Source organism: Parambassis ranga, chromosome 19 (genome assembly GCF_900634625.1).
Source record: "Parambassis ranga chromosome 19, fParRan2.1, whole genome shotgun sequence".
NCBI classification, from domain to species: Eukaryota; Metazoa; Chordata; class Actinopteri; family Ambassidae; genus Parambassis; species Parambassis ranga.
Window position 1 is genome coordinate 6,577,724 of NC_041039.1, and position 27,050 is coordinate 6,604,773.

The 27,050-nt window shown below is 43.5% G+C and overlaps 1 protein-coding gene across 15 annotated transcripts in view; it reads left to right on the forward strand.

Annotated features, from left to right (window-relative positions):
- Positions 1-2,767: 2,767 nt before the first annotated feature.
- LOC114451971 (calcium/calmodulin-dependent protein kinase type II subunit gamma-like) overlaps positions 2,768-27,050 on the forward strand; it is a 28,769-nt gene continuing 4,486 nt past the window's right edge. For 2 of the 15 annotated variants that reach the window (XM_028430990.1, XM_028430996.1), the window contains exons 1-18: positions 2,769-3,037; positions 5,715-5,809; positions 9,657-9,716; positions 12,227-12,281; positions 12,436-12,501; positions 14,376-14,448; positions 15,507-15,609; positions 16,072-16,155; positions 16,712-16,806; positions 18,242-18,364; positions 18,482-18,565; positions 18,926-18,968; positions 19,749-19,811; positions 22,338-22,378; positions 22,979-23,062; positions 24,849-24,893; positions 24,992-25,046; positions 25,256-25,336. In XM_028430990.1, coding sequence (XP_028286791.1) covers positions 2,973-3,037; positions 5,715-5,809; positions 9,657-9,716; positions 12,227-12,281; positions 12,436-12,501; positions 14,376-14,448; positions 15,507-15,609; positions 16,072-16,155; positions 16,712-16,806; positions 18,242-18,364; positions 18,482-18,565; positions 18,926-18,968; positions 19,749-19,811; positions 22,338-22,378; positions 22,979-23,062; positions 24,849-24,893; positions 24,992-25,046; positions 25,256-25,336 — 1,315 coding nt within the window. In that variant the 5' untranslated portion in view covers positions 2,769-2,972. Of the gene's footprint in view, positions 3,038-5,714; positions 5,810-9,656; positions 9,717-12,226; positions 12,282-12,435; positions 12,502-14,375; positions 14,449-15,506; positions 15,610-16,071; positions 16,156-16,711; positions 16,807-18,241; positions 18,365-18,481; positions 18,566-18,925; positions 18,969-19,748; positions 19,812-22,337; positions 22,379-22,978; positions 23,063-24,848; positions 24,894-24,991; positions 25,047-25,255; positions 25,337-27,050 lie in introns of all 15 variants that reach the window. The other 13 variants (XM_028430991.1, XM_028430998.1, XM_028430992.1 and 10 more) reach the window with 13 other exon arrangements.

Below are 27,050 nucleotides of genomic sequence, written 5' to 3' on the forward strand. Positions count from 1 at the left end.
TCTTCTTGTCTGTATGTTCATAAAATATGAGGCACACTGAGGCAAGTTGTACTGCAGTGAGACGTTTCACCACTAGATGGCAGGATAGTCCATCACAAACCCAGACTCTTCAAGACAGTATATGAGGACACCAGCTGCTTTTTAACCCTGCAGAGTTTGGAGAGGCTTCAATCCTTCACCACCCGTTTCTGACTATATCCTTTTAACATGCAGAGCTGTTGTTCTGTCTTGATCTGTGTCAGGCAAGAAAAGAAGAGAATAAATACTAAAGTTAAGCATAATTAACGATATGACTGAGCAGACATTTTGGATCACGTCCCCACATCTGCTCCACTAGCACTCCATTTCTTTGCTTGTATTCAAATTGACTGGAATTTAGATGGATTCAAACAGACCAAAAACCGCAGTACTCAGTACTTAAGGGTGGTTCCAAAATTAAGTCGCGTTAAAAAGTCCTTCCTTTGATTGTGATTGCTTTTATTAGTTAGAGCTGTCTATCAAGTAAACAGTTGTGCTAACACTAGCTAACTGATCTGTATTTAGCAAAGTATATACGTAGTAGATTTCCCAGCATATGTTCAAGTAAACTAATGCAGACTTCAAAAAAACTGATTGTCATTTCATTCAGAAACCAGGCTTAATGAATTAGATACTGTAGAATTTCTGGCACCAAATGGAAGAGACTACCAACCCTGAATGAATAAAGTCTTTAATCATCAGGGACAGGAGCGGAGTGTGTGGCGCCTCTTATTTTTTGCTGCCACACTCAAAACAAAAAATTATTTATTTCATGCTGTCCAAGCTGACCGAGCATGCCTGTATTTCATCTGCAGCACCCAGCTTTTCACCCACGCAGCTACACACACAATAACACCCAGGTGCTGCACAGCACAGCCATAACCACCAACAACAGACTTGGCAAGCAGTTAGGGGTCTCATTGCTCCGGGATATCACGACAGTATCGGCTGGAAGAAGAGAGAGTGTTACTCATTCACTTCTCCCAGTCAGATTTTTTTCTTCTTCTGGAGAATGGGAGTGTCATGACTCAGCTCTTGGCCCTGTCCACCCTTTCAGTCGTGATGATGTAACAGATGGCATGTTCACCCTCATTAGTCACAACAAAGGAAAAGTCATGCCTGAGTGTATTGCAGCTACTGAAGCTTTGCTAAAACCCAGATTTGGCAGCCATCATAGGCTGCTGCAAACAGAGGTTAGGTGAACCCAACCTCCCAGGAACAACAACATAAATGTTCAGATTAATATAAACATGGAGGAACAACCATGTGACCACAAATGTAGTCACCAGCTGCAGAGAGGGGCAAAATGCAACAGCAAAAATGGTGGCCACTAATCTCATGGGAGAGGGGTCATCTAAGGGGATACACATCAGGCGAGGGCAGCTTTTGGACTTTGGGTCTGTAGCGTTCTTTTGGTGGACAGTAACAACTCCTCTTGTTACTGTCCACTTGTGATGTCACTAGGTCCTGGAGGATCTCCTTGGGTGATCAGCTCTTTAGATCAAGCAGCCGGTAACTTGCATAAACCCCAGAAAATACTTCAAACTTTCTGAAAAATCACACAGTTGTTGTATAATGTCCTACCAGAGGCCACAAACTTATAAATCACCCCCAGCTAAAAGGGATGCTCGTTGCTCGTTGAATATGACAGACTTTTTTCTCTCCAAGAGCTGACTTCATCCTACTTTCTTTTCTCACTCCTCTGCTCCTCTGTCTCTCGTGAAGCAGGCAAGGCGTAGTGTGTGGTCGGTGTGAGATAACAAAGGCTGAGGAGTTCATCATTATATAACTTCTGTGGAGGCTGAGGAGGTGGAGGAAGAGGAGTAGAGGCAGGCAGGGTTAGCGTGTAGCAAAAGGAGGGCAGGAGAGGGCCAGTAGCCTACGTTGCAGTGCTCATTTGTCTTCCACAGAACACACAAACACACACAATGTGCAATGCTGGCCTCCTTTCCTGCTCTCCAACGCCGATTCAGATAGCGGCTGTGCAATATTTGAACTTTTCAGTGTTTGGTGTTCCCACGCTGACAACCACGCATAAAGATTTTCAAGTGAAATCACCATTTGTTTTTTGCTTTGTGTCTATGTGTTGTTTGCCACCTCTGAGTAGTGGAGTGCTGAGCAGGCAGCCACACACACACACAATGGGCCTCTCTGACTATAACTCTCAAGCTGTATGGCTCCCTCCAGCCCCACCCGCCTGTCCTCTGATGGCCTTCCACTCATGCCACATTAAACATTTAGCGAGGCACTCTGGATCTGTGTGACACCATCTTTTAGCGCCGCCAAACTAACAGCCCTTGCACTGTGGAAAAAACATAGGTGGAAACCTAATACAGCAGCCAGTCACATTATTCCCACACTGCCAGTCTCTCCTCTTCGCATACAAGCTCCCAAAATGTGAGGGCCGGTTGAAAAGACCTGCATTAACCAGTATTGATGACTGTGGTGTATGTGTGTTGCACTCTGCTGCAGTGAGGTGTGACCCATAGGGTTGGGTGTATCCCAACCAGTGCAGTAAAAATGCTGCTGGGGTGCTCCCTGCAAGAAAGGGTGAGGCTGTGCGGCTCTCAGCAACATGTCACCTCACTCTGTGAGAAAAATCTTTGAGTCAACACGAGGAAAGAATATCACACGGTTTTAGTGACTTCATTGAACTGAGGGCCGTGGTCTCATGCTGCACGCGCCTATTCTCGCGAGGATTCCTCCCCTTTACCACACACGCACACACACAATCATCATCATCACTCCTCCTCCTCCTCCTCTCCCCAGCCCCTCCCTTTCCGTCTCTTTCTCGCTTGTCTCCTCTTCAGTCTTGCCTGCTTGTCAGAAAAGGTGCTCCAGCGCGTCGGAGGCTAGGCTATCCTCCTCTCGGACCTCCGTACGAGAGCCAGCCGCCATCGTACCCCAAGGCTCAGGCTCCCCTCCCTATCACTTTCTCTTACACGGCTCCAGCCATGGCAACTACCGCAACTTCCACCCGGTTTACCGACGAGTACCAGCTGTACGAGGAGCTCGGGAAGTAAGCAGCAGCCGCCACAGTGTGCATCGTGTTTGTCTTGTCGCTTTGTCCCCCACCCCCGCAACCTCGCCTCACATTATCTCTGCTGTAGCCTGCTAGCAGCCGATAGTTAGCCATGATAGCTTACGTACTAAAGGCGTGAGGCTAGTCTGTGTGTGTTAGCTGGAGTCTATGGTGCAGTCAGTGGCTAAATAACCGCTGCTATAAGCTAACGTAGACGGCGCACTGACGGTCAGTCACTAGCCAACGAGCTACCATGCTGATATTGATAAACTAGCCGAGTTAGCCAACTAGCGCTGCTTCTTCTTGAACGAACATAAGCGGCGGCTCGTGCATTATCAGCTGCCTGCTCTTCCGTGTTGTTTAGCACGGTCTCCCTGGTCCCCCTGCGCCCCGTCAAAAGGGGCCCCGTGAGAGTCCTGAGATGTAGCCCTGTGACATTTCACCGGCCCGCAGCTCGGTGCGGTGGCTCGGCAAGCTAGCTAGGCCGACCACTTTTTCCCCACCTCCCTCTACCAGCAGCTGCGGATGATTTCTGTAACTATGTTGGGTATCGGTCCAAACCTTGGATCACTTAATCAGGAAGTTATTGCACTACAGCAACGGTACCGCCATCATGTTACCAATAATTGCAGCGTTGTTACGGCTCTAAAGGCGGAGGTCGCTGGCAGCTATTATGGTAATTTGGCGTTTACTGTGTACGAGGCAGTGACGTGTTTTCTCGGTATTTTGATGACGACAAGAAAACCGAACTACTACATCCCCTGTTTCATCATCGTCAGCAGCAGCATCTGTTGTTCTTACTCGGGCCAGGCTTTTCTCCCTGCTGTACCCAAATCAGCTCTATAAAGATACACTGGCCTTAATTTCCAGCTGCCATTTCCACTCTGTCCCCAATAATTGACTATAATCGATGGGACTGATTGCACAGCCACTGCACAGGCACACACCTACACATCGTTCCACAGTGGATGCGACGGCCTGATTCTTCTCTGCACCGACCACCACATACCCCAGGCGTGTGTTTCTGCAGCCGTTTGTTAATGCATTTTGCTCTGTCACAGGTTATTAACGTCAAAGGCACCGACTTGTACTTGTGTCACCTGTCACCTCTCATTTGCTGGTAAATAATTGAAACTAAGAGCAGAGTCGTGAGAAGTGGAGTGCAGCTGAAAGTAGCGGCGGACCTCCACAGATCATTTAGAGGAGTTGGGAAGCTGCAGTTTGTGCAGCAGCCTGCTATGAAAATGATTCCCTAATGCTCAGGCTCTGCATCCATCCAGGTCAATATGAACCTCGTCACGGTGTTTGTATTATGCACCTCATTTATGTTGGAGCAGGACTATTAAATGCTGCGTTAGATACAATCCAGTCTCTCTGCTGCCTTGAATTTTCTTTGTATTGTTTGTAAAAGATCCAAGACTATGGGTATGAGAAGGAGAGAACTGATGCATTATTAATTTAATTGCACAAAAGGTTGATGATAATGATGGATGTCATAGTAACATGGCATTTATATGTGTGTGTGTGTGTTACCCTAGAATTTTGCTGTATAGAGGTAAACAGCTGGATTTTTTGTTGTGCCTTTAAGCCAGAGGTGGAAGTAGTGACAGTGTGAAGTTGATGTCTGAAACATAGACTATACAGATGGATGAACCTTCAGTGACACCACCCATAGGTTTCGAGGTTTTGTGTAGTATTGTGTGTTTGTGGAGTATCCTGTTGTCGCCATCTTGGCAACACCCAAGTCTGCTTAAACTCCTGGTTAATCCAGAAGTGGACTCAAAAGGTGGAGTTTGAGTGGAGTTCAAGTGAGTGGGCATCGGCCCTTTTGTAGCAGGATGATAACATGTTTTTTTCTAGTGTAAAGTTCTAGCACGAGGAGGATGCTGGGCTTGGAAATACGTTTTTAGATCGTCTTAGATTCAGATGCTTTTTGATGCCGAGTATGGGAGTTGTCGACATCGTTGAACCTATTGGCGCATGTCCACAGAGGCTTTTTAGAACATTGCACAAATCAAGGAGCTTTCCACTAAACAGTGATGCTTCATATTGACATGCCAACAAGTCAGCCGCACAAATTCTTTTTGGCTGTATCTGATCAGACAAACACTGGGTGTGTTCTTTCTGCTCCAGTAAACTTTCTCTTACATCTTAAAAAAAATCAACAACATGTAGAACTGAAAATATTTTAGGCAGTATCCAAGTCTGCTTTCTTTTTCGATTCATAATGTTATTTTGGAGGTTTTTGACTAGAGCTATTTGAGGTGTAAAGTTGCATCATATTTAAAATGGCTTCCTCACCTTCATGCTATTGTGGAGCAGCTAGTATGCATGCATGGCTATATATATTGATAATAATAGGGAAGCTTCTGAATGACAAATACTGCTTTACATAATCATGTTCTCAGTTTATCCAAATATGGGCAAAGAGGTGGAGTGTGGGTTTAACTCCACTCAGCATCCCCCTTTTTTATGGATATCCTGTATATATTGTCATGTTTTCACCTGAGATCAACACTCATGCTTTCTGGTTTGCCATGTTTGAATTATTGTCTCAGCCTTTCAGGCTGTTGGCACACATAAACAAACCCCTGCCACAGTTGCAAATGTCACACCTCAGTGTATTTGTGAACAGATCTGATTTTGTTTTATGCTCTTTTTCTTTCTTTCTTAGGGGAGCTTTTTCAGTGGTGCGTAGGTGTGTAAAGAAGTCATCAGGACAGGAATATGCTGCGAAAATCATCAACACTAAGAAGCTGTCTGCAAGAGGTATGGTAATATCGCACTCACATACACAGACAGACAGGTGCATGTTTGTGAATATTAGAAAGCAGAGATATATTAAAAGTGATAGAACAACTAATTTCTGATCCAGTAAACTACTTGACCTTCATCCTATTGATAGTCCTCTCTCTCTATACAGAGCCCAATTATTCCAGTAGCAGATACAAATCTTTCATTCAGCTGTTCAGTTGATAGCTATTAATAAAAAAAAAATAAAATAAAAGCAGGAGGAAGTTGATTTGTCATGTTCGCATTGCACACCTGCATTTAATTTGTGGCTTTTTACGCGTGTGCCTCGCCGCAGAGATTCACACCTACGTGTACACGCCGCATGGTGTGGTGTGCTGTGCTGTAATGATGACGTGAGCTCATGTCACTGTGTCAGGACCTCCCCCGACATCAGGCTGAGATGCTTAATTGGTTTCTCCCCTTTTGTGTTTGGTTAAATTAGACCTGCAGACTCCTTCCTTCCTGGCATATGCACACACACACCTGTCTTCCTTTGTTCTCCCGTTCCTGCATCTTCTCATTACCTCTGTGTGCCTCTCTTTTCTCACCTAGCCTGTCTCGCTCATTGCCTTTCTCTTGTCTTTCTGTGAAGGGGGATTGGTTTGTATTGGGGCTAATCCACTTATGCTAAATGTATCTCATCAACCACTAAGACCCCACGGATTCCACAGGCGCCTCCCTGTTTGCCCTGTTGCTGTCTGCGTCTGATGGCATTTCTGTGTGTGAAAGGGGGAGCAGAGAGTAACACTAATAGAGCATGTCTGTTTTGTGTGAGTGTGTTGTAATGCCGTTATTGTTCTGTCCCTGCCATCGAGTGTCCACGGAGGGGCAGCTCCTAGTATTAATATCCCACCAAGGAAAAGTAAAGGCTCAGCAAAAAGCTGTTGGCTCTTTGCAGAGGCAGGGAGTACAATGTAGGCCTGTGTGTGTGTTTGCCAGTGGAGAAGAAAGCTAGCCAGGCGAGGAGGAGGAGTAGATTTTAAACAGTATAGTCATGCAGGGAGCTCATTGACACTCCACACCAGGAAAGCAGGGTGAATTGAGACAGAGGAAGAGACACAATACAGTGAACAAAGAAAGGAACAAGAGAGTTTAGAGGTGCTGTGCTGCTGACGCAACACTCACCTACACGCACACAAAAACACAACATCCACACCAGGTTGCGTGAGCAGGCAGCTTGCCCGGTAGGATTTGGGTGGGTTTTTTTTAGCCTGATGGGGCAAGTGTGACCTCACGCGTGGCCTGGTGGGTAAGTCTCTTAAAGCTCTGGTAAACACTGCAGTAATCTGAGGAGGAGGAAATGTGGGGGAGGGGAAAGGAAGGAAAGAAGGAAGGAAACCAAAAAAAAGGAAGGAAGCAAGGGAAGATGAATGTCGCATGTGAATCGAGGTGGTTGGTAGTTTGGTCCAGCCCGATTCTTTTAACTGTGGTGTGGTCCGTTTTGTTTGGCTAATGTCAGGTGCAAATAACTATATGCAGTAGTGGTTTGTCACACATCAACTGTCTCAGATAACACTCTACAGTACATTATTGTCTGGTATTTTGGAGGTGTGTTTTTATGATATGCAACAAAAGTGGTTTGTGGTTTTAAATGTCTCTCAAACATCTGAAGTTTGTCAATAAAATACTGAACAATATTGTTCATATATCTACTGTAAAGTCAATAATTAAAATGTTTCAACTTCTGTAGCATTAGCACATTAACAGTGCCATACCTAATCTAAGGGTGTCTAGTTCAGTCCTCTGTAGTTCAGATAATGATAATTTAGTTCTGGTTTGGCTGTGCTCTAAGAGATCATCTGAAAAGACTGAGCATCATCTCTGACACAGTTACTATATCAGCACAGACTGCTCTGTTTGATTTTGTCAGTGTTTCCCAGTTCTAACAGTTTAGATGTGAACTTGCCTGAAACAGATTGAGTTGGATTCTCAAGATTTCACTCAGATTGTCAGCTTTGTGTGGCTGACTGAGAGGTGTATGTGTGTTGGGTCCACTCCATCCTCCTCCTCAGCTGATGTAAGATGGCTGTGGGCCCGCCCCACGGCAAAGCAGATGGCCAATTAGAGACCAGCAGGAAGTGCCAGTAATTACCCTCCAGCCCTCTCTTTCCTGTCTTCCTGTACCATACACGCTCTCGCACCAACAAATAAAGAGATTGAATGAATTAGTGAGTGCTGCAGTGACACTGCACCAGGGTACACGCACACACACACAGGGGAGCTGTGATCCTCTTCTAGCAAATGGACGTTCCATGTAATCCTCCCTCCTTCTCTCTGTCTCTCTGTCCTGCGTCACTGATGTAATTAGAAGGAGGTTCAGGTCTCTCCGTTGTTCACTCGCTTTCTCTCAGATGAGGGAAATCTACACCTGCAGAGAGACTACAGGGAGGTTAGTATTGGAGGACAGAAGACTGAGCTCAAAAACACCTGTCTGCAGCTATACAACTCAACTGAATTAGCTGCAAGTTAAAGGAGACATGACATAGATGTGACTGCAAGAGGAAATCTGCAGGGATGCAGAAAGCTGTGTTTTGTTTTGTTTAATTTGTCTACATTTTCACATTTGTAGAACAACCGTTAGTTAAGGTGACTGTTCAGTGTGTGAATTTTATCTGAGGTTATTGCTACACTGGGAAAATGGATGCAAATCTTTGTCTGTGTGTGGTGTAATCGCCACGGAGCTGCGGGCTCGACTTGGCCTCACCGCAGTGATAACACACAATGAGTCACACTGGATCCTTCATACAGTTACCCCACATGACCTCTGACCTCAGCTGCATGGCTGTGGGATGTTTGTGGTTGCTCCATCCTGTAGTGATTAGATGCTTGAGTGTCATGTGGTTTAGGGACAGATCTTGTGTACACACACAGAGGATTCAGTAAAAACTTCACCAACGGACGTTGGTTTGGGCATGAGCCCTGTCCTGAAGTGCAAATAATGAGTGTTCAGTAGCTAAGCTTTGGATACATGCATGAATACACTTCTGCACCCGTTTCTACAAACACACATTTTGTGCATTTAAGCAGAGCCCTACTGGTCCTGTATGTCATTTTAACTGCTTTGTATCAAAATCAAATCAAAAGTTATTTTTTTTTACATGGAAAAAGTAGGTTTGGATGATCTAAATGGTATTTTTATTCTTATCCATGGATTATTTATTCAATCAATATCCTACATTATTTGCAGGCTTTTAATGTTTAGGGTAGAGTGAGAACTAGTTTAAAGAGGCTATGAAATGGAAATGGGGCAGAATTTCCAGGGGCAGCTCCCATTTATTCCCACTATTGGCTATACTTTTGTAGGCACTTGGAAATATATTGCAAATGCTGATTCCAGTTTTTATGAGTTCTGTCCTCAACTGTGTTACACTGCTCAAAGACACGTTCTTCTCTGCTTCCAGTCATGATTATGATGTTTCTCTGTATTTGCAGGACTTTGTATCGCAGTGAAAAGTGAGACCATAGCCACAATGTGACCGAAATTGCTTGGAAACAACCCTGAATTAGGTTTAATGACTTCATCTCCAGACTAAAGACGGATTATTATAGTGATCTGGCAACAAACACTCGCTAGCATCCTACTTTACAGAAAAAGAAAGAAAACATAAAGTATGTACACATGTATGACACATGGGGAATTTGTGGCACTTAGTAGTCTAGTGATGAGTTAAGAACCAAACTACAGCTCTGACCCAGGATCTTTGTTGCATGCCGCACCGCTTTTCTCATCAGTCAGTTTTTACTGTCACCCATTAAATAAATACCTAAACCCATTGAATAAGTTGTTGCTCTGTTGTTAAACTCACTTTTTGTGTCCCCTCAGATCATCAGAAGCTTGAAAGAGAGGCTCGTATCTGTCGTCTCCTGAAGCACCCCAACATTGGTGAGTTTCTGTGCATGTGGCTGTATGTGTAAGATGGGGCACTTGAGCCATATGTACGAAATAAATTTAAAAAAACAAGCCAATTGTTGCTCTAGCTATTGTAGTTTGCTTCTGAAAAGACCCAATTTTATTGTCAATTTAGTGTCTGGTTGTTTATGACTGTATGATAATTGTGGAGTTAGACCCCAGCTAGAGCGGGATTCAGGCCGTATCCTGCTCTAGACAGATTGATTTTTCCCCCTAATCTAAACAGTGCAAATCCGGTTTAAAGCTGAATTGATTTCTCTGAAGTCTGGCTAAGGTCTGAACGTGAATGGGACTAGCGAATCCTGCTAGCGACGTCGTACTTCCAGGTTCACAGGGACAGTATCCAGGTTGCATACAAAAGCAATGTGTAAATTAATTTTCTGATCCGACACCTTGCAGTTTGTAGGACAGCAAAGGCGTGACTGATGACCTTTAAGGAACTATATGGGCAGCCCTGCTCACGCAAGACTTGTGGACTCTTATTCGGATGTGAAACTTCTTTTAGGAAAATGAAATGATGAAGAAATTTGATGGATTATGCAGTTCTAATAGAGATATCCAGAGGAGATGCGTGTTAAAGGCCACAGAGGGGCCAAATGACAAAATCAATGACACCTTTTCTGCTGCAGTCCTTATTTCTTCTTTTCCTCCTGTCCTAGTTTTCTCTCTCTTCCCCCCAGGCACTAACTCACCCTGTGCTCTTCCCGTTCTCTTCACTCTCTGTATAGATTTTTCTCTCTTGTCCTTACTCCTTTTTTTGACATATTTTGGCATCGCCTGCATTCAAACTTTAGACAAAAGAGGGCAAAAAAAGAGACAGATGGAGAGACGAAAGCAGGAGGAGTTGGAGACAGATGGAGGGAGAGCGAGAAGATGGGAGGAGGAGGAAAGAGCAGTTGCAGTTTCTTGCTGCAGGGGCATCCTACTTCATCTTATTATACAACCGATATTCACTTTACATAACGATAGCTGCGTCTATGCTGACACTAAACCTAAGCTGCATCTCAGGCTCTAACGACTGGATCCTGCTTTGTCATTCTGCTGCTCTTTAGCTATGTTGACAGTATGGCTAGGGTGGTTACCGCACAACTGCAGCATCGTGGCAGAATGAGCTCATTTCTTTGTTCAGCCTTTCTCTTCTTGACCAAGCTATTGTTTTTTTCCTAGTATCAGTAATCACCTTCTTATCCCTAAAAATAACATCTACTTGGCATATATTTTCAGTTTTATTTTTTTGTGTTAAGGAGTACAACAAAGAAAGTTTATCTGTATATATGTTGTTGTGTCTTGTGTCTACCGGTACTTAAAATTGTATCAACAGGACAGATGCATCAAATAGCCGTCTGTTTAGGGCAAAATAGCCCTATATAAAGCTACAAATTATGCAACCACATACCCTTATACATTTGTATCATACACTTCTTCATACGTCAACTATTAAATAAAGTAAAGCATAGTATATTATGTTTTTTTATTGTTCTTTGTTTATCTCTGGTATTACATTCCAGAGGCTGCAGCATTAATTTTACAAATCAACATTGTGCACTGGCCTGCAGTATGTAGACATACCCACCCTGTAGTTCAAAGCTGCTAAAATGGCCCTGAAAGAGCTCCTTTCCGACAGTCAAAATCCAACTATTATTTGTTATTCAGGTTAAGATCGCATTGTATCTTCTGTTGGAACAGTGGATCAGCCTAATCACTGCAACATTTGCTAACAGGGCTGTTTCTGCTTTTCCAATAACCTACCACTTTCATTCAGGTGACCCTTTGTCACCCAGGTATGCCAAACTCGACAAGTGAGACACAGACTGCTCTGCTGAGTGGGTGGCATCCTCCAAGTTGAGATAGTATATAGGATCATTTTTTATATTAAAAACAGCGGATGTCATGATGCTGCCAAAATGAGCTAATTATAGGCAAAGCCTAATGTTAGTGGATTTTGTGTCTAGTGTGAAAAAGGCTTGAGCATCCATTCCTGGGTCAAATGTTTCTACAGTTGTCATGGCTACAGCTTCGATCTGCATTGATGGAAGCACTGCAGTAACATGATGCTTTAACAATCTCCAGTCAGCATGTGTTGCATGTGAAGAGAATGAGGTAAAAAAAAAAATGGCCTCCATGCTGCTCTTTGCTAGCCCCGTTTCCATGGTGTGTCAACATACTGAAAAGAAAACTCAGTCTCATGTCAGCAGGAAAGAAGGTGGCTTCTGTATTCCAACCCAAATTTCCCACGTTATTTGTTATATCTGTTATTTGTCCTTTGACAAAGCCCGTTCCAATAATTGTTGACTTTGTGGGGTTGAATTAAACGGTGGTTAATAGCCTAACCACTGGATACATTCATATCTCTGTGGTCTGACAGAAAATCGGTGCGTAACAATCATAGTTGACATTTATTTCTCCAGCTACACTTGTTTTATTCAGGATCAGCTTAATGGGAGAAAGTCTTTATATCTCACTTCCCGCCCTCTCTCTCACAGTGAGACTGCATGACAGCATTTCAGAGGAAGGCTTTCATTACCTAGTCTTTGACCTGTGAGTATACTTTATACACACACACACAGTGACATTTTATCCATGCATGTGACTGCGGTTTGTTTGTGTATGCTAACAGCTTCTCTCTCTCTGTCTCTCTCTCTCTCTGTCTCTCTCTGTCTCTTTCTTCGGTTCCTTCCCTCCCCCCTCACAGGGTGACAGGAGGAGAGCTTTTTGAAGACATTGTAGCCAGGGAGTACTACAGCGAGGCGGATGCCAGGTAAGCACCTCGTATGGAGCTGCGAACTCACAGCATAATCCCATTAAATATATGAATTCCAGCTCTGATTTTATGAGTATGAACACAGTGGTGCAGATAATCATTTTGCTTGTATTCCTGTCAGGAAATGCATCCCTCTGTTAACATTAACCCTCAGATTACCAAAAGCTGCTGGGAGGTTTAAAATGCATGACAAAAAAAAACTGCCAAAAAGACACCATTCATTATAGCAAGAGATTAAAACAGACAGAAACATCAGACTTTATTCTGTATGTCTAAATTACATTTTAGAGCTATTGTTTGCAGTAGGAAGATTTAAAACAAAAAACTTTCCCATTTCCTAGCGCAACTTGTGATTGACATGTGACCAGCAGTCAGGTGATTAAAAAATTCAGAGATTTAGAATTTAGAAAACTAGTTGTATTCATAAAGATTCCTAGCGCTAAGAATTGGGGTCATACATAATTGAGTTTAGTTTATTGTCTTATATTCACTAAGGTACCTGGATGGACTTTGTTTTGGATAAACCAGTCACAGTTGGATTAGGATTCTTGTCTGGTTCTACCCACTCACTCCCACAGTCCTACGGATTAAGCCTGGGTCACACTTTCTCCAGCTGGGCCTGACTTTTGACCCATTAACTTTCTTTTTAGATGTAACATGAAAGCACCTCATAGGAATCACTGAGCCTGAAACCACACTGTTGGATGGTAATCTGATGAGTTCACACTGTAGGATTATAGCCTAATGTGAAACGTGTTCATCAGACAGAATCAAGAAATAATGGCAATAGCATTAGTGTCAGCTGAATTGATGTCCCCATTATTAAAATTGCTACTGGGATAGATTTATTGACTGTGCGGTGTAAGGACTCCCACACTAGTTACTTCATATTGATTGTTTAAGCTACAGTACATAGAAAATGCCTATGAAGAGCTGCCGCTTACCGATATTTCTCACATCTTTTAATCAGTAACCCTTTTTAATCATGTGATCAGAAAGTGAATTTGGATATATTGTTGTTGTTATTGACACTCCATCAATCATGGTTAGAGGATGAGAGAACTCTTCTTCGTGCAGTATAACACAGTTATAGGCATAAAAATGATTTTTTTCTATTTTATAAAAAAAATGCACATAAACTGAATTTAGTATATACAACATACTCTACTTACATGTTCCCACATAAATATAGCAACTCCACATGCTATGAATATTTAACAGATTTCATTTTTACAGGCTCTGCAAACCACTCTACTCAGCACATGAATACGTGAACATTAAAAAGCTTGCGGGTAGACAAAACTGAATTTTTGTCATGTGACTGCTGGTCAAAAGTCATTCAGTCATAGCTTCCAGGTTGCACTGAGCATTGCAGTTTGAAATGAAATTGAATGAAATATCACAATTTTAAGCTTACATTCGGTTTGTTTTTGGTTTAACACCTTGAATTTATCACTATTAGCACCTGATATTGACATTAAACTAAATTTGGTACATTTCCTTATCTTATGCTATAAAATACGACACCTCTGCTTTCATGTAAGTGGATCTGTAATAGTGATTTAAGGTGATGGGATGTTTATTTCCTAATGATGGCAATGAAATGCATTAGTGTTTTTGTGAACACATAGTTACACATAAGGCTCTGGTGGAACAATTCTATTTTATTTATATAGTGTGTTTTACAATAATTGTCTCAAGGTGCTTTACAGAGGGCCTGAACCCCCTTAAAATCAACAGTGGCATGGAAAACTCCCTTTTATTTATTTATCATGACAAAGAAATCCTGTGAAGCGTATGTGATGTTTCTGTAATGAAGGGCAGTGACTGACACATCCCCATTTTTTTTTTCTCTCGCTCTCTTTCTCTAGTCATTGCATTAGTCAGATCTTGGAGAGTGTCAATCATATCCACCAGCATGATATTGTGCACAGAGACCTCAAGGTGAGTGGCTGCCCATTGCCATGACAACCACACACTCACACACACCTCTGCTTGTGGCCATGGCAACACACAGATGGCTCTTGGTTTCTCCTCACTCTCTTCCTCTTTGCAGTTTTGCTTCCATCTCTTTTTTTCCCTGTGTCCCTGTCCCCGTTTCCCTCTCTGTTCCTCTGTCTGTTGTCAGATTTGTCAGCATGTCTGTCCTTGACCAGCTCTCTGTCTGTGTACGTGTGTGTGTTCATGTCAAGCACAAAGATGGTGAGTCATGATCACGTGGATGAGTTTGTCTCTCACCTATGGCAAGGAAACAACAAGGACTCAAACACACACGCAGACACACACACACACACACTGTACTACCATGAAGGAGGGGTCTGTTACGAGGGAGGAGGTAAAAGCATGAGTCTCGGGAGTTGCCGGGACAACCCATGTGACATCACACCAATGGAGCAACAAGCAAGGGACTTGGGTTGTCCCTAATGCTGAAAGGCTCAGATGCAAAGATCCTGACAGGATGACAAAAATACTTAATTTAATTGTACCTTTTTCTGGCAGAGACTCAGTCTGAGTCACAGTTTTTTGTCTGCAATCTCTGCGTCGCAGAATATTGCCTTTACCTCGAGCACTAGCTGTCTGATTTGTTGGCCTTTTAATCCAAAGTGGGTTTTATACTGCGGCCCTTTATGTCCCTCTGCCCAAACAACGGCCATTTAGAATGCTGCCACACACGCTGCCTCTTGCTAAGTACACTTTCCATTTAGCATGCAGTCTGCAGTGCTGCCTAAATGACTCCCGAGTGGTTTCTATGGCTACAAACCCATGTCCATATAAGGTGTTGTGGAGATTCTCAGCTCCTCATCCTCTCTTCAGTCTCTCCATTGCTTTCCTCACACCTCAACCCCACCCCCACACAGTCTGTGTCAAATATATCAAATGAATTGTAGAAAGAGTGCCTTGTAACTATCTGTCTCTTACTGTTTTGATCTCTTGTTCTACATTCTGCTTCACTCTGTGTGTGTGTGTGGCTGTGTGTGTGTGTGTGGCTGTGTGTGTGTCAGCCTGAGAACCTGTTGTTGGCCAGTAAGATGAAGGGAGCTGCAGTGAAGCTGGCAGACTTCGGCCTCGCTATTGAAGTGCAGGGAGACCAGCAGGCTTGGTTCGGTAAGAAAACACACACAAACAGTGACACAGAGACACACACGTATCAAATGTGCTGGACCATTACCTGATGTGTTATTCTACCCGGATAGTTTCTACACTCGTGTATGAATCACCATTGATTGGTCCCCGTTTTGAGCAGCTAGTCTGCATAGATACACATAGGAAGCCAAAGAATATTTGTGAGAGCATAGCTTAAGAGGCTCAGTGATGCTTTCCAGTTCATGCTTAGGTCATCGTGTCTTGGCTAACAGCCGAACTGCCAGCATTTGGCTGACTGTCTGGCGGGGACGAGATGATTAATGGGCATTTGCTTGTGACTTTACACTATCATAATCTAGTCTTGCATAATGGCCTATTGGGCCTCTATGATTTGAGCCATTCATAACCTGCACAAAAGTAGCCCTTATAAGGTTTGTAATAAAAGCCACTGGTTAATTTTGTTCTGAATTATCTGCTGGGCAGGGTTCGCTGGGACTCCTGGCTATCTTTCACCTGAAGTTCTGAGGAAGGATCCCTATGGCAAACCTGTGGACATATGGGCGTGTGGTGAGTTTGGGGGTCTGGACAGAGGATCAGACTTGGAAATTTCATAAACTTGGTGGTTTATGAAATTTTGTTTTTTTAGGAGCGTTATAACTGAGTTTGTGCCATTTTCACTGCAGCATGAAAACATAATGCATCTATGTCTTGTAGCTATTATTTACCCCAAGGTGGCAGTGTCACAAATATGTGGAGGTGTTGTTTGTGTGTACTGCTTTGACACACTGGAGGGAAGTATGTGAGCATCTGAAGATTGACTTTTTAGTCACCCTCAAGTTGTTTGCTGAAAAAAGTTGAACAAAAACACTCTGGCTTTTCCAGAAATACTGTAGTCATTAAACCATCACCATCAATTGTGTATTTTGATAAATATTATTATTATTATATATTAGTAGACAAATACAATGCTTTTGACACATCACCCTGCCCGTGCAGTTAACCTGTTCGCCAAGCTTGTTTGCTTTTGAAGTCAAGTCTTATTATTATTGTATTATTTTGTTCCTTGGTGTGCACCATTAATTCATATGCAAGCTATAATATATTCTACTCTGTCTTCTGTCAGGTGTTATTCTCTATATCTTGTTAGTGGGGTATCCTCCGTTCTGGGATGAAGATCAACACAAACTCTATCAGCAGATCAAAGCTGGAGCATACGATGTAAGTGTGTGTTTGTGGAGGGTGCAGTGCAGGGGTTTGTAAGCAGTTTTTGAATGTTTAATAGTGTCCAATTGAGATCTGGTCCAAAGCTATTGATCCTATCAGGGCCTGCCTGACGCATTGCAGAGGGGTGTGTGTGTGTGTGCGTGCGTGTGTCTGTGTGGGAAACCAAGAGAGACTCAGAAAGGGGTATCCTCCTTTTCTGAAGACACATTGCAGCCAGCCTGGCTGTAGGACTTTCACTCTTAACTCTCTGAACTCCAAGAGGTTTCTGGCCATCCTTTTTCACATTTGTAATCACTGTTGGCTGTTTTTTTTTAATTGCAATATAAAGTCCTCTATAGAACTAGCACAATAATGGTAAAGCTGGACCCATGCACCGCGAGAACAGAGAACTCCCTTCCCCCTGCCGACGTTACGCCCACAAAATTACGTCATTTTTTATCTCGGACCGCACGTTGTGCAGCGCTCTCGGACACATGGCCCGGGCAGAACTTTTTCTCTCAAGGCTGTGCGTCAACCATGCTGTGATTGGTCGGAATTTATTGTGGGCGTGATGAATGTGGAGAAGCTCACGGGCTTTTTCAGATTCAGAACACGCAGACAGAAGGAGGAAGTACAGCGACAATGGACAGTTTAGATGAGCAGCTGGCAAACAGCTCCTGGAAGGAGAAACACGGCGCACAGAGGAGAGTGTCTGTCCAAAAGGTGGCGATAAAAACTAATCCCAGTATTGATCACGGCGTTACAGTGGCTCGCGCACATTAAACACCGGGAGATGGGATGTATTATTGCAGACAGTCATCCACACGTTCACAGAATTAAACTCACACAGACCAGAGGTCTGCTACAGTCAGCTACACTGATCTTCTATCTATTGTCATGCTGTGCGCCCTCTTCCCTGAACATTATCAGCTCGTTAGGCCAGGTAACCACGACTGTGCTCACAATTTGCAATACAACTGCATTGTCAACCTTTTGTGTGTGTCGTGCGCTGCGTGGTAGGGCCGTATGAGGAGTTCTGCACACACACGTCTCGCGGAGTATGGTACCTCCGTGCCGAAATGCACTTTTTTTTTTAGTCTTGCCACCCGTGGAGCGAGTTCTCTGTTCTCTGTTCTCTGGTTTCGTGGAGTAACAGCCTTAAGAAGCAGAGAGAGCTCCCACATTTTGCAGTATAATGCAAATCATCATAAAACTTTATTAAATTTACAAAATTCAAAAAGAGGAATTTGGTGTGTATGTATGGACCCTCAAAATAATTTGAACTCCCCATGCTGTAGATAATTATTTATTTTCCTTATGTGTAAATGCATCTACTGAGTTGTTGTGTGGCATGCACTGACAATAAAGGCTTCTGATTCTGATAAAAAAAAGTGCTTTCCACCCGTTGCTTCCAGCTTCCTGACCCGCTTGTTTTTCCATTTTCTTTCAGTTCCCATCTCCAGAGTGGGACACTGTGACTCCAGAGGCAAAGAACCTGATCAATCAGATGTTGACCATCAACCCAGCCAAGAGAATAACTGCTGAACAGGCCCTCAAACACCCATGGATCTGCGTGAGTGTTCACTCACTCACTTTTACCAGAATTTCTGGAATACATATTATGACAAATTAGCACTGATGCTGACTGATGGATTGTATGTTGATTAATGCATAATCTCTTCTCCTACAGCACCGCTCTACAGTGGCGTCCATGATGCACAGACAGGAGACTGTCGAATGTCTCCGCAAGTTCAATGCTCGCAGAAAACTCAAGGTAAATAATCCTCTCTGCTCTGTCATTGTGTTGTTATTCAAGTGTCAACTTGAAATATTCCAACTGCTGTAAGGGCTGAGTATTATACCGCAAAGAGAATGTGTTTTGTTTTGAGAGGTATGGAAAATATTTGTATTTCTAGACTCCTGCCCATGATCAGTTTTCTACAATATAAAATTAAAAATGACTTAATTGCTGACATGTGCAGAGATGTCAAAGTTCACAAGGGTTCTCTCACATCTGGAGTTTAGTCAAGTTATTACCTTTGCTTCTTTTAAATTGTGTTTCACATCTCCAAGTGAAATAAAAATCTTGCAAACCACTCCACACACTTAATTCTCTCTCTCTCTCCTCCTCCAGGGAGCCATTCTCACCACCATGCTGGTGTCCAGAAACTTCTCAGGTGGGTGTGCCCTTCGCCCTCAGCCTCCCACGCAGCACATGCAGAGGGAGAGGAGGAAGGAGAGTGGATAGAGTCCTCTGCACCTCTTTAAACCCCCCGCTGCTTTACACCACACACACACACACACACACACATATATACTCTCTCCCACTCATCCTCAAAATAACAATACGTTTTGTGTGTGCTTGCCTACAACATTAAAAACTGGAACATGAAGCTCTTTGGTGTTATGGTAGAAAAAATGTGTTGTTGGATTATCATGAGTGCATCCTGGCTAAAATGTGATATTATGTCAGATTATATGTGGAGTGTCAGTTACGTCCTTGTCTGTGCTAATGTCTCTCTCCCTGTGTGTTTGTGTGTGTGCGAGCGAATGTGTTTTCTGCTGCCCGTGGAGCGTTTGCATGTCTGAGAGGAGGAAGCTTAGATTTTTATGTTTGGGGGATAAATGGGGTGTCATAAAATCTTTTTATAAAATTTTTTTTTTTTACAAAAAAAACCAATCTAAATCTCAGGCTGCTGAGAGTGACATGTTTTCGTTGAAGCCTTGTTCTCAGCCTCTTAAGTAATTGGTCAGTCGATGGCTAATGATTTCAACCCTGGGCCTAGGAATCCACAGGGGTGCACGTCTTTGCTTTAGCCTATTTCTATCAAATGTTGGATATCTGGGCTGCAGCCAGCACACCCTGTAGCGTCCTGGGCCCACGAGTGAAATAGCGTTGAATTTAGACATGCCTAATTTGCATAGCCCCTCCCAACTGTAGCATTTCTGTTCAATAGTGGGCCGGCAGCATACCAACTCTGCTGCTGCCGCCTCCTCCACGGCCTCACTGGCTCAGGAAGGTACGTCCCAGAGACACGCCCATCCACTTCCTCCCCACACACATACAGTATAGACACACACACACAGCAGTCATATTGGAGGGTGGGCTCTCATTACCATCTCAAAAACTCCTGCATGCAGCCTCTCCCAGCATCCTCATCAACAGTTGAACACACATGCATGTTAAGTCAGACGCATTTTGTTCATGTAAGGTATTAACACATACTCATCTACATAAGCCTCATTTAATGGTAAACAATTAATTCCAACAAGCACTCCAAGGTGCTTTTCTACAAGCCCCTGCCCCCCATTTCATCTTCCAAATTAGCTACATTGCTCCATTCCAACTTCCAGCTGACCCCTCATGCCCCTGTGCTCTCCCCCAGGCCAGCGCCACCAATAGGATGGGCACAGGGCACACTGGGGCAGGGGATGAGGAGGGGCATGTATCCTGGGGGCGGGAACTGACACTGCAGGGGGTCGGCAAGAGCTGGGTTGGCGTGCTGCCATCGTCGGACCTGGGTCTGGTGGGAAGGGGAGGGCAGGCGGATGTTGAGCAGGGGGCTGGACTGACACGAAAGATGGATGTCGTCTCATCCTTCCCTCTGAAGCTCTGTTTTAGTACTTTTAAAAACCAAAGTCAATTAATGAGAAGGAGAACCGACAGATTCCTTTGATTTTAAAAGTATTAAAATCAGGCTCTGCTCTCATCCTGCTGGGTGGAGATGGGTGGGGAAGGTCGGCGATTCCAACGGTGGCTCCATGGATTGAGTACATTAGAAACGGACGTTGTAGAGCAGAGTGGATTCTCTGTCACCCTTTCAGACCAGGAGAGCCCTCTTTGCTCTACAGTGTTGCTTGTGCAGGCAGGATGAAGGTACTCCTTAGAGTGTGTGAGTGGTGCGCTGAGAATTTGGGTGTTTGTGGTGGTTTGACCGTCAGCTGGAGCCCTCCGAATGCGGGCGTCCTCACTGAGACTGGACCAAGTTGCCTGTTTGTAAGTTTCATCATGGGTGACATCATCACGACTCCTGATTGGACTCCTCATCTCTCCTCCATTTAAATCATCCAGGTCTTTATTTTTTTATTTTTGGTCCTCCTGATGATGTCACTCATCACTGGAAAAAAAAAAGATTCCCAGCACTTCTTTCTGCCTACTTGCATTTTTCTGTAGAGTATGACTGAGGCGAGGCTTTCTCATGATGTTTCCTTTTTTGTAATAACATGATGGCAGAATGTGACTGACGTGTACGTTTGGAAACATTTCCTAAATGTTTCTAGAAAGCCTTGCTGCCTTTCGCATGTTGTGGTTCAAACCGACAGAATGTTATTGTGGTGACACACCTTCACATGCTCTCCTTTGGCCACTTGACATCCAGGTTTCCTACACTGTATGGAGTTTAATTATTGTAATCTTTAGTTTGGAAAAAAGTACGGAAATATTTTGTGTTCCCAGACTATTGCATATATTTTCTAGTGTCACTTGTGTAAATGATTACCATTCAAGTCTCATATAGGACTAACTGTTGGTTCTTGCTCAGTTGTTCACACAGGCAAAAATGACCTAATTGCACATGCAGGATAAACCATCACTACTGTGCTTGTTAGTGAGGGATTTTGTACATGTAGAAGGTAGCATGCACATTAACAGATGGGAAAAACACATCTAGCAAATTCTAATTTTAGATACTTGTTTTGAATTCTAATTTTAGATTAAAAATATGTAGTAACCCTGGAAGTTGGAGGAGAGGGATGCCATGTTTGGAGAGCATTTGAACGTAGCGGCCCCCATCACAGTTAGCGCCCTGATGGCTGTTGTTAGAAGTGAATAGCAGAACAGCTCTCCTTTTTCCCTCCCTAGTTGTGGAATGAAAACTTTCCTGCTTTTATATTTATATATTCCTATTTGGATGCTGCATGGCCAGGCCAAGACAGAAGATGCATATTAAGCTAAGATTAGGGAGCATGAGTTATCACTTGATATGGTTTGCTGCTGTAAATGTTATGATCCTTGTCTCTGCTCTCTGGTATTGAAACACTAAGGCAGAGGTCATTCCCTCAACCATTTGTATTGTAAGGTAAGAAACACAACGTATTTGGAACCTGTAGAGAAAATGGGAGGGAGTTAAGAGCTTGAGAGGAAAACCAAATAAATGACCGGAGCCCTTAAAGGAAATCAATGATTTACATTAACCTAGCTCATCACCGTCAGTCCTGGCGGCAGGTTAAGTCTGACCATCACTCTCTTTCCAGATCTGCTGGGGTCTTCCAGACAGGAAATGGATTGAGGAAGTTTACTTTGCTCTCAGGTTTCTCTTTTAATCCCCAGATGGCAATGAATGGACTATGATCTGAATGGGTTTTGCAGAGTGCAGCAACCTGTCCAGCCAAGGGGAAGGGAAGGGGAAAATGCCCAGGAAATCCATTAAATGCATGTTATTTTCTGGCAACGTTTTTGTCGCAAAGGCTCCGAGGTATCATAGATTGTAAGAGTGGAATAGCGTGAAGGCTGCTGTTAACAAAAACACCTTTTATTTTTTTTACAGCATGCAAAAGTTTACTCAACAAGAAGTCAGATTCTGCTAAGGTAAGGTTGTCTTGTCACCTCTCTGCCCTCTTTTGTTCTACATTGTGTCATTTCTCTCCTTCGTTAACTGACCTCCTTTTTCTACCGTCTGTTCTGTCTGTGCCTCTCAATTTATCCTCCTAATATAAATTATTTTTCCTTCTGTAACAGTTGTTTGTTTCTGCAGGTTTATTGTACTTTACCTCCTCACTTACTTTCCTACAGAATTCCTACAGTCAAAGAAACTTTTGTTCTTTTTTTGTAATTTTTTTTTTTGTAATCATCAGTCAGTTGTTCTATTATTTTTTTTTTAGCCTGCTGCCCACTTTCCGAGCAGCATCCATCAGTCTCTACTGCTATTAAGCATCTCTCCTCCTTCCTCTTTCTTTCCTCCCTGCCCCTGGGGTCTCTCTGTGTAGTTAAGTGGCAGAGGCATAGAGAGTTAGTGAGGCAGTAAAAAGGATGATCTAGAGGCCATTCTGTGGCACTCACCCTCTCATTTACCCTGTTAGCTCTCAACAGCCTGGGAGCTTCGACCAACATTAGCCCCATTCCCTAAAAGGAGTGTAATTCTAATGCAGTTGTGTGTGTGTGTGTGTTCACTTTGCGTTCTCATCCCAGCCTTCTACCAACAACAGTAAGAACAGTATAGTGAGCGCCATCAATGCCCTGAAAGACACCAACATGGCAACCAACGCCCAGATGGTACAGTAGGCCGCCGCAGTGTCAGATCCCGCTTTCCAATCCCCCTTCTCCTCCTTACCCCCCCCCCCCCTCCCCGTAGTTGCACAGTAGCCCGTCGTGCCGCATCCTCCATCGCCACAATCGCTGCTTGTCGTCCTTCATCTACCATCCAGGAGGTGTTGCGCTGTAATGTGCCCCTGTCCACCAACCGTCCCACCCTCTGGTCATTTTACCCCACAGAGGTGCACATATGTTCCTGAGTTAGAGGTTCATTGGACACATGAGACATTTATTGGGAAGTTTTTGCTCAACATCCGTGTGAACCTCAGGCAGCACATATGCACCTGTTTAACCCTCTGAACTCCAACCAGTTTTGGGGTGTGTTTTGTTTTTGCTACTGTCACATTTTTGGACAGTGCTGCACCTCTATGGAAACGGCACAATCGTGACTAGAAGTAGCGATAACTCAAACATGTCTTGCAGAATAACAGTTTGTAAGACAGAAACAATGACAAAAGAATCACATAGTGTGAGTTGCATATCTCCATCTGTCTGTGGGAGTTATATAGTAATTTTTTTTGCATATGTTTGCAGACTGGCAGACTGGTGGATTTTTGGGGTTCTGAGGGTTAAGGAGCATGATCTTGTTTGTAGGATTATGCCTGTAAAATGGCAGCACAGAGAGCTGTAGAGTCCTTGTTTAGATGGCTATAATCATCCAGTCTAAGCATGTGTTTTTAACCTTTAAAATCCCATGCCTAACCACATATCCATTTGTCCTTTCAGCATCTTATAGTAGCCATCCTAACAGCTTTACTGTGTTTAGATGTTTTTTTTAACCTGTGTTTATTGTGCCATCATTAACATTCCCACTGACATCCTTATCACGCCGGCATACTTAACCACTGTGGTTTTAAGAAGCTTTAATACTGCAGCATGCATTATAAATATTACACCTTATGTTGTTGTGGTTGGTAAATTAATTCTGATTCGATAGTGCTTCTCAACTGGTGGTGCAGGTCCTCTTAAATACAGTTCCTACACTGGCCCTAATCTTCTTATGTACATTTGAAACTGAGATTGGAAGTATTCAAGAATTCATTATAAAAAAGTTTATGTGTATAAAATGGCTAATGCTGTTTTCCAGGCGACTCATTAGATCACATGTATCCTGTGTGTAAAACTGCAGTTCTGTGAGTGGCCTGTTGAGGCTGTCTCCAAAAGCAAGTCAGTCTCCATAGAGCCCCACGTTAAAACATCCTACTTTATATGTGCTGCCCATTTATGCAGCTGCACGCCGACCTTACCTCCACTCATGCTCCACCTCTGCTTGCATTTGGATTTAGTGGCAGTTAAGCAGACACGCCACCCAAATTGTGTCAGCCAGAACCATACACTGTAAAGCGGTCTTTAGAAAACTCGTGAAGAACATAATGGATAGTTTGTCCTCCTTTACAAACTGAGGTGAACACCACTAAAAGTTGTACTTTCCTGGCTCAGTCCTGATGTGTATTTCTGTTTCATTTGGCACAAGCGTGTTTTGAGGTTTTAATACATTTAAACAACTGTCCTGGAAGGCAGTGCAATTGTTGATTCCCACTTACTTCACATTGAGGTGCCAGTGCAATGCCACCTCAAAAATTGGCAAAATGTGTTTTTATTAGTTTGTGATCAGATAGATTTCAACCAAATGATGAGCACTTAGATTTAACAGATAAAAAAAGTTCAGGAGTTTAAGGGGCATCCAGTTGAGACACACCGTTCCTGCACAGCAATGTCTCAGAATGACTTCTGCTCTGTTCTGCAGGAATCTCAGAGCACAGTGGTGCACAACCCTCCCGATGGCGTCAAGGTGAGAAGTGTTTTTGTCTGTCTAATGGTTGGACACAGAACATCGCTCAGCCCTGTCCGATCCTGGTTGTTTTAATTTCTTTCCGCTCTGCACCCCAGGGATCAACAGAGAGCAACGCCACTAACGATGAGGAGGAAATGAAAGGTAGGAAAGGTACTGTTTGTTCTGTTCCCCTTTTCCTCTTCTTATCCGCTCTCTCTTTCTGTCTCCCATCTAGTGAAGTGTGTGTATTTGACTGTAGTCACTGGCAGGTGTGCCGAGATGCGACGTGATGCACGTCTCTCTCACACTCTCAACCGCGTGCCTGTCATGTATGTGTGTATTTATCGTGTGTCTGGCTGCGTTTTGTGTGTGTGTTCTAGCGGACAGTTCGGTGCTGAGTCAGAGCAGCGCCGCAGAGGAGATGCCCCCACTTCTGCCCTCACCTCAAAGCTCACCTGCCAGTAAGTTTATCCATGGCAACCAGAAGCAGTACAGTCGCCCCCGCCCAGGACCTAACACTCCCACCCTGGCTTTCTGTAGTCACTGTTAATGATGTCTCACATCTTTGAGCCCCCCCACCCCTCCGATCCACCAAGCTTTTTTGAGGGTTCCCACTGGTTTTACATTGGTAAATTGTAGATTTTTGTTCCTTCAACTGGTTATCAAGACACTGTAACATTCTCCTAAAGCTTCTAATGTGAGACTCAGAAAGTCATCTTTAGTTAGTATTGTCCATATGTGTGCAACCAAGCATTTAGGGCATCATTCGTATGAATACTACAATTATTCATTTTTGTATGTTTAATGTCATGTATTTTTTGCTGGAGCCTGACTGATGGATTTTTGGGACCAATACATACTTTGTCACAATATTGTGTATTCTGCATCTATCTGTTAATAGGTCCGATTCACGTGTGTAATGACAGTGCACCCAACCCAAGGTCCATCTATGCAAAAAATGTGTTGTGATTAGTTGTGTGCATTTGCTTTGTACCCATGCTGGTAATGGCATAAGCAAAATTGGAAGAGAATTTTAGCCCTCTAGCTAGCTCAACTAAACACCGCTTTCATTGAAATGCTAGTCAACAGTGCCAGGAGCTGATCGTTATAGTCAATATGCAGATTTGGTCCTCATCGTTAGAGCTTAGATGAGTCGGATGCAGCTATCCATACAACAAGTATGTTGCTAAGGAACACATGAACAAGCTTGGTGTAACTTAGATACACGGCTGCACTGGTGTTTCTGACATTACTTGCTAATGGAATTAGCTTACAAGTTAGCCAAATTATTGGCCATATCAGTCCCATGAGTTTGGATAAATTGGATCCTGCTATCTACTCAGTGCAGTGTTTGCTATATGAGGTAGCTACTAAGTTAATGTTAGCAAGGAAAGGAAAGGCACTCAAGCATATTAATGTCATGTGAAGTAAGATTACTCTCTGGCAATAAAAAAAACAACTCCTACATGCACTGTAAAGATTTTTATATTCTTTCATATGGAACTTTTAATAGGGATGCTGTTGTTTTACACACAGCTGTTTCCTTCCATATTTCTTTGTACTTTGCGTGCTCAGCTCTGCACATTAACTTCACTGTTCTTCAGTCAAACCTTTGAGAGCAACAGCATGTATATTTTCAGGTTACAGAGCAGCTCTGACCTAATTATGGAAAGACAGTGGATTTTTTTTAATCAAGTCCACCATGGGAACCCTGAAAATCTGTGTGTGTGTTTGTGTGTGTGTGTTTTTCTTTGTGATCACTGCATCTATCCCCTTGTCCTCCTAATGTGACAGCTCCAGCTGGAGGAAGCCTTGCTTACCTTGCAGCTGAGTGTCCTAAGCTGGCCTCAGAGTCTGACAGGCCCCGCTGCCTCAAACCATGCACACCATTTTCTCTCTACTTTTTCTCCATCACTCCTCTACACTCTTGTCCTTCTCGTCTCCTTCTCTTCGTTACCTCTTTCCTGTGTACTCTTGCCTACTCCTACCTTTCCACAGGCATAACATGCTGTTAATGACAATGGTTTTGATCCTCTCTTTGTCTGGTGCTGTTTATATCAGAGCAGTTAATGTATATGAGCATCTAGAGTAGATGTGAGCAGGGCCAGGAATTAAATGACTTCATCACACAAAATCACCATCACAGCAGCCCTGATCTTGCTTCCAGCTTCTGTC